This window comes from Marmota monax, unplaced genomic scaffold (genome assembly GCF_021218885.2).
Source record: "Marmota monax isolate L192 unplaced genomic scaffold, Marmota_monax_Labrador192_F-V1.1 WCK01_AAM20220418_F8-fsc00138, whole genome shotgun sequence".
In the NCBI taxonomy this organism is placed as follows: Eukaryota; Metazoa; Chordata; class Mammalia; order Rodentia; family Sciuridae; genus Marmota; species Marmota monax.
In genome coordinates, this window is record NW_026692763.1 from 212,522 (window position 1) to 225,587 (window position 13,066).

Below are 13,066 nucleotides of genomic sequence, written 5' to 3' on the forward strand. Positions count from 1 at the left end.
ATTGATTGGAAGAATAGTGAATAGGCAGGGAGGGCTCAAAGATGATTTCCAGGTTTCTGATTACAGTTTTAGTAAAAAAAAAAAAAAGGTTTTGGCTGGGGTGCAGCTCAGTGGTAGAGCATATTCTTAGCATGACAGGCCCTGGGTTTGATCTCTAGGACCCCAAACCCAAAACAACAAGGTTTCTTAAGTCTATTATTTCACATTTTAAAAGAAGAGTTAATTCAGATAAGTGAAATAATGTAAAAGGATGATTTATTTTAGAAAGATTTCAATGACTAGAACTTACTTGATTAGAAAATTTGGGAGACAATTACTGTTTTTGTGGTTAAGTTTATTTTTATTTTTTGGTTTTAATTCGTACTAACAGCTTTACCATCTGTTGAGAGGAAGTTCTGAATGCTGGAGATAACGCCTCTTTATGGTCAAGATCAAATTAACCATGTTGGACCAGTCACAGGCTATGAACTGTCAGTCTACTGAGCTTCTTCTATGCCTGTCTTGTTGGGTAACCTTGAACATTTAGTTTCTGAGGCTCAACGTTCCTTTTTTTTTTTTTTCAAACCTCTTCTCGTCTTTCCACATCTTACGTCTTACAATGGATAGTAACTAGATAGCTCTTATCAATGGACCAGTGATGATTTGGATTACGCCCTCTAGGCTTGGTCCCGCCCCCTGATAGGCCACACCCCTTTTATTTGGCCACGCCCCTTGAGGAGTTCGTCTCCGATATGACAGCAAATTCCCCACAATCCTGCCCTATAGCAGATCTCAAAGGCGGGACTTGAACCAATCTTTTTTTCCATTTGTCAAATCACATGTCTATCTGGCCCCAGTTCCAGCCTACTTTATCTTCAACCCAAGGATTGGTTGCTCAGTTCTTTGTTCCTGGCTCATGATTGGCTCTTTCATTCCTCCCCTCTCTTCCAGCTTTTGCAGGCGGGATTAGCACGCAGCTTCCTGCTCCTGCCAAAAAAATAAAAGAAGAAAAAGAAAAGAGGAGAGAGGCGAAAGAAAATGTCACGGAGATCTTTGATTTTTAATTGGCTTTCAGCTTTGTCGATCAGACCAAACTCTGCCTTCTGATTGGTCTTTCTGTCTGCCCATCCCGGATCGGGGGCGGGATTTCCCTAGTAGACCCACACCTTGTTGCCACTGGTCGAACAGTGCGCCTGTCTGAAGCTTCGGGCCCAGGATTGGAGGCGGACGCGGACAGGTGGGCGTGGATTGGCCAGGGCAACCGGTCAGTGTGAGGCGGGGGCGGGGCCTCGGCGGCTGGTTGCGCGTGTCCGCCGCTGGCTCCGCTCTATCCGGCTTTGCTAGGGGAGGTGAGTCCGGCCGCGGCGGCACCGGCGGCTGAGGAGGCGGCGGCTGAGGAGAAAGCGGCCGCAGCGGCTGAGGAGAAAGCAGCCGCGGGGACGGAAGCCGGGAGGGGGGGAGGGGGGGAGACGGAGCAGCCTTAAGCCCTGCAGGGGCCGTCGCGCGGGGGGACCCACCCGCTCTCCCCCCCAACCCTCCTCAGCAGAAGCAGCCGGCGGCGGGGGCAGGAGTCAGCCCGCTTCCGACCGTACCCCGCCCGCCTCCCGGGGCTCCTATTCTTTGGCCCCGGGACCCTAACCTCCTACCGGGGCGGTTCCCTCTGTCTGGGCGTCCGAGTGCTGTCCATCTCTCTTTCATTCCTCCCTGCATCTCCTTACCTTTACTTTTGCCCCGGTTCTCTTTTTCCTCTGTGCCCTGCCTGTCGCCTCTTTTCCTCACTTATTCCTCCAACCTTCTTCCCTGGCTCATTCTGCCCAGGAAAGTTTGGTACAACCTCCCCCCCCCCAAATCAGGTCAACCAGACTAAGAATAGGGGGAGATGTAGGAAGGCCTGAGAGTTCGAGGGGGGGGGAAGCTGGAAGCTGGTTTCCCTGAAAATTTCCCCGTCTTTTTTTATTTAGGGTGGTTGGAATTTTTAAAAATTGTGTTTTTGAGGAGGTGGTAGGTGTTTAGAAAAGGATGTGGGAATGGAAGGGGTAGATGAGTCAACCCTCTTACAAGATTCCAAGGGTGGTGTATTACCTGATCCTTTTCGTGTGTGGAGTTCAGGGGGTCGGGAGGTTTGGCCTTTATTCCCATATTCAAAGTTGGAACCTCCCCCAAAGTAAGAATGGAGTTTTAGTACCACTTGTGGCAGGAATCCTGGGGGGAAGGGGTCCTTTTTTCCTTTTTTCTTTTCTTTTTCTCCTTTCCCCCCTCCCCCCCCTTTTTTTGGCAACCTACACCTTTCCACATACGCTCACCCAAAAATCAAACACCAAGATCCTCTAACTTGTTTGGATTGACTGATGAAGACATAAAGCCAGTTACACTCTATGATTTTTGAGGTGGAGTGAGTGGTTTTTCTTCATTTTTAAATGGCCAAATGACAGCTTGACCCAGTTTGCTTTCCAATCAAAGGGCATTTTTTTGAATGTCTCTTTGTGGCGCAAGAGCCAACGCAAAAATGATGGCGGCTTATAATGGCGGTACATCTGCAGCAGCAGCAGGTCACCACCACCACCATCACCACCACCTTCCACACCTTCCTCCTCCTCACCTTCACCACCACCATCACCCTCAACACCATCTTCATCCGGGGTCGGCTGCTGCTGTACACCCTGTACAGCAGCATACCTCTTCGGCTGCTGCGGCAGCCGCAGCAGCGGCCGCAGCTGCAGCCATGTTAAACCCTGGGCAGCAACAGCCATATTTCCCATCACCGGCACCGGGTCAGGCTCCTGGACCAGCTGCAGCAGCCCCAGCTCAGGTACAGGCTGCCGCAGCTGCTACAGTTAAGGCGCACCATCATCAGCACTCGCATCATCCACAACAGCAGCTGGATATTGAGCCGGATAGACCTATTGGATATGGAGCCTTTGGTGTTGTCTGGTGAGTATCAAAAGAGAAGCACAACTTCTTGTGTCTCCTCATGGTTCTGATTGGGAGAGACATTCCTCATGGTTTTCTCCACATGACCAAAGTGAAGCAAGCTACTCAACTGTAGGAGGCCACCCTCACTTACGAGGACCTATTACGTTGGCTGTCTTAGGCCTATGCTTTTTAGTCACGGCAGATTTTGGTGGAGCTTCTTCTCATGAGTGACATACATAAGTTTGTTGACAACCAAACTTTCCTATTCAGAAAGTCAGCAAGTCACTGACAAGTCAAGATCAGTAGATCAAGGTATGAAATACTTATTCCTACAAAGACCTTGGTCATCTCTCATGGGTTTGATTGAGTTTAGATAGTTGCCCAATTGCAGCCAATGCCAAAATGACTGAACCAACTTGATTCCTTTGGAATAGTCTTCTCATCACTACTTTCTCATCCTTTACATCTTTTTGTGCCTTATTTTGTGATCTTGATCCCCACAAGGAAGGTAGGTTTCATAGTTGAACCAGTTAAAATCACTGCTTGAGTGATTTATTTTAAACATAAAGCTACAGTTGGGAAGTATGTAGCTTTAGCCTTCTGATAAGACTGCATTAAATATAGCATCACACATGAGTACCACAAATGAGGTTAGTAGACTGTAGCTATGCAGTGGCCCACATTTGGTGTAATGTTTTAGTGTCACTTAGTGCCTCTTAAGTTGCTTTTAATCCCTTGGTCAGTTGCTATTGTAGGAAGTATACTTTTCAAACAAGTAAAACTGCTTTACTTTTGCTAGTGCTAGGATATTTTTTGAAAGTCTATGGGTTTTTGAAATGCAACATTTTGTTCTATTTGCCCTTCTTAGGAAGAGTATAGTTTATAATAAAATTTATGCCTATCAAAAATAGAGTGAACTAGGTTTTATTTTTTAAGGATTAAGGATTCCAGTGTGGATAGGTGAATTGGTATTTTCAGTGCTTTCAAAAATAGATTCTTGTTAATGTCTGGAAAAAACCTCCGTCACAACAGGAAAGTGAACTCTGGAACTACCTTGGTAAATATCTCCTTTTGTCCTTGTTTTGAGGCTAAAATTGATGAGTACCATTTGCACTATAACTTGCTATCTTTATAGTTCAGATTTTATAACCTAGACAGCTAAATGATCTGATTCTTCATCTTCTTCTTCCTCTTCTTTTTTTAAAAACTAGTAGAGTCCAGTTTTTCTCACCTGCTCTTCATGGAGATTGCTGCTGCTGCATTCTCCTTTCTCCAAGGTGTGTGGGTTTCCTAATGGGAAAGAATATAGCTGATAATGGTACCTCTTCAGTCACTTTGCCTAGAGACCTGCCTGTTCCTGTCTTCCTCTTTTCCCTTCCATAGCCTATTCTCAGGGATTTCACTATGAACTTCCATTCCTTGCTTAACTCTTGAGGATTTCTAAGCTTTGGAGGCTAAGAGGAGATACAGGAAAACAGTTGTTCCTTTCTTTAAATTTTGTCATTGATTTACTTATTTATGAGAATTTGGATTTTTTTTCTTTTTTAAACTCTGAATGCTCTCATTTTAATGTTTTGCATTTAATGCTAAGAATTAGGGATACTGAAAGGGAAACAGGTTGCAGCATTCTTGAGTATATTCTAAAGGGATTATTCACTTACATTTATACCAAAAGGTAGTGTGAAGTAGAAGCTTAAGTTTATAGAAGTTTTAAGTTCAAGTTTGTAGTACAGGATAAAAAAAAAATTTTTTTAAAGGGTCAAGGTGGTGAAGAACTTTTCATATAGCAAACATTCTGATAGTGTATAATACAAATCACCCATATCTGAAAATCTAAATGTGTTTGATTTGAATCATTCTAGAGTTTCCTTGATTGACCTGTGGAACATACCATGGACTTGACATTTGCCTGTGTGCACCACATCTTCTTTTGAATACAGTTGTTTCATGTTTGCCTTGTCTCACTGACTGCATTTGTAAGCCCTTTGAGGGTAGGGTTGTATCCACAAAAGTACTTCTTTTTCTCCCTAGCACCTAGCACACTGCCAAATTATCTTTAATGCTTGGTTATTTGGTGTCCTAGGCAGATTCTTCTTTGTTTTAACTTAAACAACAGAAATTTATTTCTCACAGTTCTGAAGGTTAGAAGTCCAAGATGTGGGTGTTAGCAGGTTTGGTTCCTTCTGAGGCTTGGCTTCTCAGTTTGTAGGTGGTCGCTAGCTCATTGTGTCCTTACATGGCTGTATCCTCTGATGATCTGGTTTTTCCAAGGAAAAACCAAGTTTTTCCTTGTTTCCTCATTGAGTATTTTTATCAACTATTTCTGGTAAAATACAATTTAACATGAAAAAAGGAAAGAGTTCCCAAGTGTGTGTTTGTAGTATGCAAATACTTTTCTATTTTTATATTTACATATTGATGATTTTGTTGTCTGAATTGCTTAATGTATTTGGAATTAAGTGCTGAGTAAGATTGTTAAAACTAGAGATTGAAAACCAAACCAGTGTGAATTTGCACTAGTATTCTGAAACCCAAGACATTAGTTTTTTTTCACTTCTTACTGAAATAGGATTTTTTTAATTTGAGAGGTATCTTATGAGTCTGAAATAACTATTTTCTAAAATGATTAAAATGGAACATAAAAATGTTCTTCCAATGGTATATCACTTGATTCAATGCACCATATAACTACCTGGATATCATGAGATCCACTTAGATTCAAACATACATTCATTAGTACATTTTGCAGGTATTCTTCTGGCATAGCATATGACAAGGAGCCATATCTGCTCTCATTTATTTTTCTGGACATGCTCTCAGGGATACTATCTGATGGTTAAAAAAGTGACTTGTAATTTTAAGGAATTCTGTTTTTACATGTAGAAAAGAGATATTTATAGAAGTAATATAGCATTTTATTTTATATTTATTTTTCCGTGATGCAACATTTTACCATTCAGATTTATTATGGAACACTTTAGTTTACTTGATTATCTTTCTGCTGAATTTAACTAGTGGGATAACTTATCAATATTGGACAGTTGTATAAAAGAAGTGAATTACCCATTAGGTTGCTGGTTAAGATGGTGCTTTGACAGTTCAATTAAGGTTTCATTAACAACTGTCTGCTATGTTTTATCTCTAGTTTACCTGGTAATGTGATCATGGGTTAGCTTCAGATATATTCATTGCCAGTGATAGATTTTTTTATGGGTTATCAAAACATATTTAATTCTACCTTTGTTATCAGATGTCAATGTTTCCAGATGCCCATATGGACATTTTAAAAATGCAAACACATAACAGCCTACAAATAGTAATCTCACTCATTTGGTGAATAGAATATAAAATGTACCTTTTTGTACAGTGTAGTGCACATTTTCCAGAGAAAAATACTGTGCTTTAAAGGTATGACAATTTTGGGACAAAGAGCTTCAGGGGGGTTTTGAAGTGTATACTTTTATTTAAGAATTGCAAGAAGTTGACCACATGAGAGCATTTTGAGGACTGCTCAGACAGTTTTTGACATTGGCAATGTAAAATATAGATTGGATTAATGGCACATGCTGCCTTGACAAAAGTGAGTCTGGGAAAAGCCTCTATTTGATAAAATTAGTGTTTTGGTTTTTGACTTGTCTGATTAATTAAAAGATCAAAGATTTTGGGATTCATTAGGTCTGTTGTCTTTGTACTTCAAGTAAAGTTGGAGAGCTTTGAATCTTATTATTCTAATACCTTCAGCAGGTTACTTTTATCTTTCAAAACTTAAGCTTCACTGTAGTGATATTTAGTTACTAACTCTGTGATCTTGATAAATTATTTACCCATTCTGTTCCTCATTTATAAAATGGGGATAATGATAGTGCTTATCTCAGGATTAAATGAAGTAATCCTTATAAACCAGTGAGTACTATCAAGCACACAGTAAGCCCTCAATAAATGTTCTTATTGTAGTTATTGTTGGTAGAAAAATCAAACTATTTTGTTAATGTGCATGGACAGTCCTCATGGATTTGTCCGATTTACCAGGTGAAATCAACATGCAGACTCTTGGAGGCATGACTTAGTTGTACTACATGCCAGGGAAATAAAAGAAGATCAGATTCAGTGCCAAGGGGCAAATATTCTGTCCTGTTTTCTCAGTTAATTAAAAACTAACAAAAAAATTCATGTTACTGTGCATTTGGTAGGTGTTCTAGTCAGATCATCTGCACTGTTTTAGAAAGTATTGTAGATTTATATACTGGGAAGTTTTATATACTGGGAAGGGAACTATTTTTTTCTTTTCAGAACGTAGCAAGTAAAGGACAGGCTTTTTGGTAAAGTTCAGCTTTAGTGGAAATTCATTTTACTTGTGTTTGGATGAGAAAGTGTGAATTGCTAAAGAAGATCGCAGTGAGGTGGGGGAAATGTGTTTGATTCAATGAAAAATTATTCAGTGTAAACGCTTATACATGGCAGAGATTGTCTAGCTTGTTCCTCTTTCTTGTGAAAATTAGAGCTCCCCTCCCCACCATTGATGATTTCTCTAGTCTTCTTACTCTGTAAATACCAAACTATGATTTTAAAATATGGGGGTTAAAATTTTAAAATTTTGGGATATATGTTAGGGAAAATCCTGGAGTTAGCTGCATCAGGAAGAGTAGTATATGCAAATGTATTTTGATATTAACTATGTTTTACAGGTTAAGAATCTGTAGTGTTGAGAAGTTTCCCTACTACCAGCCAAGATTAACAGCCACAGCTGGATTCTTTGAGGGGTCTGCTTTGTGAAAAGAGCTTTGAAGAAGCAGAGCCTACACCATAAAAAGGGAACGGTTGCTCTTCTAGACATAACAAAGCAGCCTAGTGAAGCTAGAAATGTGGAGATGTATGTTGTTAATTTCTACTACAAATGAACTTACTTTTAGAAACTGCAGGTTCATGGTCACAAAGTAGAGAAAGACAAGAAAGGAAAGAATAAAAGTAGCACAATCTAATGATATGCACCAGTTTCTTGGTGATTGAAACCCCATAGCCTGTAACACTGAAAATCACAAGAAACTTATTTTATGCTTGGGGAGAAATTTCATGTTATACTGTTGAATATCAGCCTAGAAAAGGAAGACAATTTTTTTAAAAAAGATATTTCAGAAACATTGTCTTTTAAAAGGTTTCTCTAAATATTTTAACCATCAGTTAGTACCACTGGTGTTAAGTCCAGAAAGAGAAATGGGAGCAAATAGAGTTAGTTCCCTTTCATCTGCTATGCTAGAGGAGAATATTTGTAAAATGCATTACCTGGATAAATGCTTATAGAATTCTGGGGTTTTACCTTCAAAGCATGGGCAGCTATAGAAATGTTCCTTGATATTAAAAGTTCTTTCCTGGAGTTCTGGAATGAACAGCTTGGTGTGGCAGAGTTATCACTGATTTCTATAGTATAATTGAGCGACTATCCTTGGTTATTAGACTTGTTGATATCCTAGCAGTTCAAGAATCAACTGTTCATATACTGCGTTTTCCTTAATATTGATAGAAATTGTTATGACCAAAGAAAAATTTCCATTTGTCACCTAACCAGTAAATGGGATGAAGCTGGTGGGCAAAAACTGTTTTATTACAAGATTATAGTTATCATTCTCTATGCATCCATAAGACCACAATGAATTATTTGTTGATTGGGTCAACAGTGATTTCCTAACTAAAATAGCTGTCAATTTGATCCTGTTGTTGCTTAGGAGTAACAGAGTGCCTGAGGCAACAGTTATAACTGTCAATGAGCATGTGACGAGTCATGATAGATTTCATTGGTAGTTCTGACATACTTAGCCAAGAAACATTAACAAGAATTCTGGCACTCTGACATTATGGAAAGATGACTTCAAAAGAAATTATGGTGAGATTGAACTTTAATATTTAGTTGTAGTGGTATGAGTATAGATAGTATTACAAGAATGTCGGCCATGGTGATCTTTACCTAAGCCCAGTTTTACCTCTGTGTTTTAAGTTAGTTGGGCTAATTGAATAATATCTACAATCAGACAGTGAAAGCTTTTGACACTTTTGGAACACACTAGTCCATGTATTTTTATTGTCAACCTGCTGTGGACCAGCACTTTTGTAGGTAGTAAATGAGGATATTTAGTTCTATGAATAACTTTGTAAACCTCCATCAAGCTTCTTTTGTTATCTCTGTTGTGCTTGATACTGAGATTTGGGGATATTTACGTCATGATGTTTCCTTGAAGGAGTTTATAGTCAAGTAAATAGTATGAAAAAATAATACACCTCTACTTTCAGGGAATCCATATCCTTAGTGAAGAGTTGAAACTAAATTTGAAACATTAAATAAGGATATATTATTTTCACATTTTCTTATAAAACTCATTTATTGTATGTGGACTATTTATGAGACACTCTTCTGGATGATAGGGATTAAAGATTAATCTCCCTAGTCAGGGAGATAGATTTGTACATGGATGATTATAGTTCGGTGCCATAAATACAGCAGTAGAGATAGTTTCTGGACATTAGAGGAGCATAAAGAAGGGATTTCTATGGAGAGCATAGACACTTCCTAGAATAGGTAATACTTAAATTGTGGAGGAAAGCCTTCCTATTTTACAAATAAATGGGCAGTCACTTTCTTCCTACGTGTAAGTTTGGTACTACCATTCTCCTGATACTACTTTACCTTTTTTAAAGGTTTTAGAATGGGAGTCAACCAGTGGGAAAGGGCATTCTGGGTGAATGCAGGAGATCACCAGGCTGGAGTTAATGTCATGCTGAAGAGTTGAGGATTTTGTGGCAGGGATGGGAGGGCAAGAATCTTATTCTTTTTGTAAATAAAGCACATATCTACATACACCACATAAAGAGATATACAGCACACTGGACTGATGGCTGGGGAGTGCGGGGGAAGGGAGAGAAGGTGGAATGGGAAAGACAATAGAATGAATTGGACATAACTTTCCTGTGTTCATATATGAATACACACCAGTTTAACTCCACATCATCTACAACCACAAGAATGTGAAGTTATACTCTATATATGGATGTCAAAATACGTTCTACTGCATGTATAACTAAAAAGAACAAATAAAAAATTATCAAACAATTTGAAAAAAAAGAAAAAAGAGATATACAGCATACCTAAAGAATTACAATTTCACAAGGGGAATGATTAAGAAAAATGTCTTAAAAACCATAAGAAGGGCTGGGTTGTAGCTCAGTGGTAGAGCGCTTGCATAACATGCGTGAGACACTGGGTTTGATTCTCAGCACTGCATATAAATAAAAACAAAGTAAAGGTCCATCAACAACTAAAAAATATTAAAAAAAAAAACCTTAATTGGTGGAGAATGAAAAGAGATTGAAACCCTCCCTGCAAATGTCAACTATTGAGACTTTAATGTCAACTATTTTACTTTAAGTAAGATAGTGACTTGGTCAGTTTTAATTCTGCTTTATAAATAGAAGGGTAGAGATAACTGAGGCCCTCTGAGCCTTAGGGAATGTTTTGTTGTAAGTGAAGTTACTGGAGGCCCAAGTACAGCACAGTCAGGTAATAAATGTATTCACAATGAATGACAACCCAGTATGGTGGAAAATTGTTAGGAGGATGGGAGTGATCTTTGCTACATATAAAAAGTCAAAGAAAATGAGAGGGGGAGAAAAGACCATTGCATATATCAAATAGATTATTGATGGCTTTTGAGAGAGAGATTTTGTTTGATCCCTTTGTATGTGTATTAAAGGGGGGAAATCATAACATACATTCATATATATACATACTATATATACGTGTACACATATAACATATAAACACATATATAGCATGTTTGATTATAATGTTTTAAGTATAGCAGCACTTTGTTTTTATTAATAAAATTCTTTCAAATCTTGAATTTTTGTTCCTAGCTTAGTAAACCAGGTGACTTGATGTTTATCAAGTTCAAGGTGTCATTTCCTTGGGAGGAATTTATTTATATATATTAATGATAGAATAATAGAACATTAAACTAGCTAGTAGATAAGTATTCTAGTTCCAGCCTTGCTGCCAACAATCATAAGACCTTGGTAAAGTTATTTAAGCTTTCTGAGCCTTGGTTTGCTCATTTTTTTCATTTCTATGTTTTCTAAGATTCTATTATAAAATGGCATTAATATTTGTAAGGCATAGTGCACTTATTTGTGGGCAAGTATACTCTGTGAGTGACCACAACTAGCAAACAACTTTCTCTTTTCAGGACTATAGAATAGCTTGTTGAGTAGTTTCTAAAATTGTTTAAAGGAAAAATGAGACTTCTATATAAGAGTTTTGAAATTTGAGATCAGATTTGAAATGTTCAGTTGTTCTAAAGACTTGTATTTCTGATTGACGAGGAATATATATGTTGTGGTTCAATCATAGAGGACAACCTGCTTATTTGTAAATGGGCATTCAGTTCTTCCCTACATGTAAATGTGAGAATGCTGCTTTCCTTTTAGTATTGTACCTTTTTAGTGTTTTAGACTTATTTTTTTTTCCTTTCTTCCTCCCCTCCTGTCAGGGATTGAATCCATTTACTACTGAGCCACATCCCCCAGCCCCTTAATTGCTTGTTTTCTTAAATATTTAGAGTGATTTAAAAATTCTTTATTTTTATTTTTGCAGTGCTGGGGATCAAACTCAGGGCCTCGTGCATGCTAGCCAAGTGTTCTACTACTGATCTACATCCCTATCCCTGATTTTTACATTTCAAATAAAATCTAATACTGAGTGGTTTTTTTTTTTGTTGTTGTTTGTTTTGTGTGTGTGTGTGTGTGTGTGTGTGTGTGAGAGAGAGAGAGGGGGGGGGGAGAGAGGGAGGGAGGGAGGGAGGAAGACAGAGAGGGGTAGGGGAAGAAGAGAGAAATCAGGCAAATTGATTTTGGGAGCCAGGGCTTAATTTGCAGGTCAAATAAAAATATTTTTCTGGAGTCTTTTTTAAATTCTGAAATTGAGTCAGGGACTCACTAGCTTACAGATGGACCTCTTGGAAAATGACCCTTGACACAGCTTTAAGGCTGTAGCAGTTCAGGGCATACAATGCCCAGAGAAGGAGTGTGATTACCTACAGCTCTTATATAAGAGGAAAGGAACTCTTTTATGGAAGCCTCTAGCAAATCAGCAGATAAATCTGTTATTTATCCAATAGGTAAATAATTAAAGCTGTTACGTGATTTTTACATTTTTCTAGCATCCACAGTAAAAAGAAGTGAAATTAATTTTTCTGTTTTTATTTATTATATCCAACCTATTGTCATTTAAACCTATAATTACTGTAAGAATGACTAATGATATATTTTACATTTTTTCATACTAAGCCTACAAAAATCCAGGGTACATCATTTTCCTTTTGGGGGTGTTAAGAATTGAACCCAGAGTCTTTTGCATGCTAGGCAAGTGCTCTACTGCCAAGCTATATCTTCAGCCCTTTTTAAAATTTGAGATAGGATCTTGCTAAGTTGCCCAGGCTGGCCTTATATTTGTGATTCTCCTGCCTCAGCTTCCCAAGTAGCTAGGATTACAGATGTGTACTTAATGCAAACAACACATCTCAATTTGAATTTCTCCACATTTTAGGTGTTCAGTAGCCCTATGTACTGCCTTTCTTATTGACCAGCACAGTTCTAGTGGCCTTTATTGGATTCTATGATGACTTTTGAACCAATCATTATTAATGGAGATAAGATTACTTTTAGAGCAATCAGGCCCACCCTGGACCAGCCAATGAAGTTAGTTGTTCATGGCAGGGATGAGTAAGTATTACCAGAGGATGCTGGGAAGGCAGTCATTAATGATCAAGATAAACGTTCATCTAATTTATGGCAAACTTAGGAGAACTTGACCAGGTATACTTATAAAGGAAACAGGATTGATGTTCTCTGCAGTTGTCCTGTTAGCCCTGAGTTACTTGAGCTATTTTCTTTTTTGAAGCCTTGCTTTCCTAAAGTAACAGAAGGTAAAATTCATACCTGATCCTTGCCTTGTTTGCTTTCCTTCCCAATTAGAGCAGCTATCTCACATTGATTTCTTTTCTTTCCTCTCTTCGTATTGTGGTTTTATTATCCAAATAAGGTTCTCAGTCTTGTTTTCAGTTTAAGTAATATAGAGCTCAGTGGTATCAGGCAGCCAAATCCTTATAGAGGAATAAACAAGCCAGAAACT

General features: G+C 38.5%; 1 protein-coding gene across 3 annotated transcripts in view; it reads left to right on the forward strand.

Moving 5' to 3' along the window:
* The first annotated feature begins 1,275 nt into the window (after window positions 1–1,275).
* The window catches only part of Nlk (nemo like kinase), a 149,026-nt gene continuing 137,235 nt past the window's right edge, over window positions 1,276–13,066 (forward strand). Inside the window, exon 1 of one of the 3 annotated variants that reach the window (XM_046446795.2) lies at window positions 1,276–2,910. In XM_046446795.2, the coding sequence (XP_046302751.1) occupies window positions 2,453–2,910 (458 nt within the window). In that variant the 5' untranslated portion in view covers window positions 1,276–2,452. The remainder of the gene's footprint in view (window positions 2,911–13,066) is intronic. The other 2 variants (XM_046446793.2, XM_046446794.2) reach the window with 2 other exon arrangements.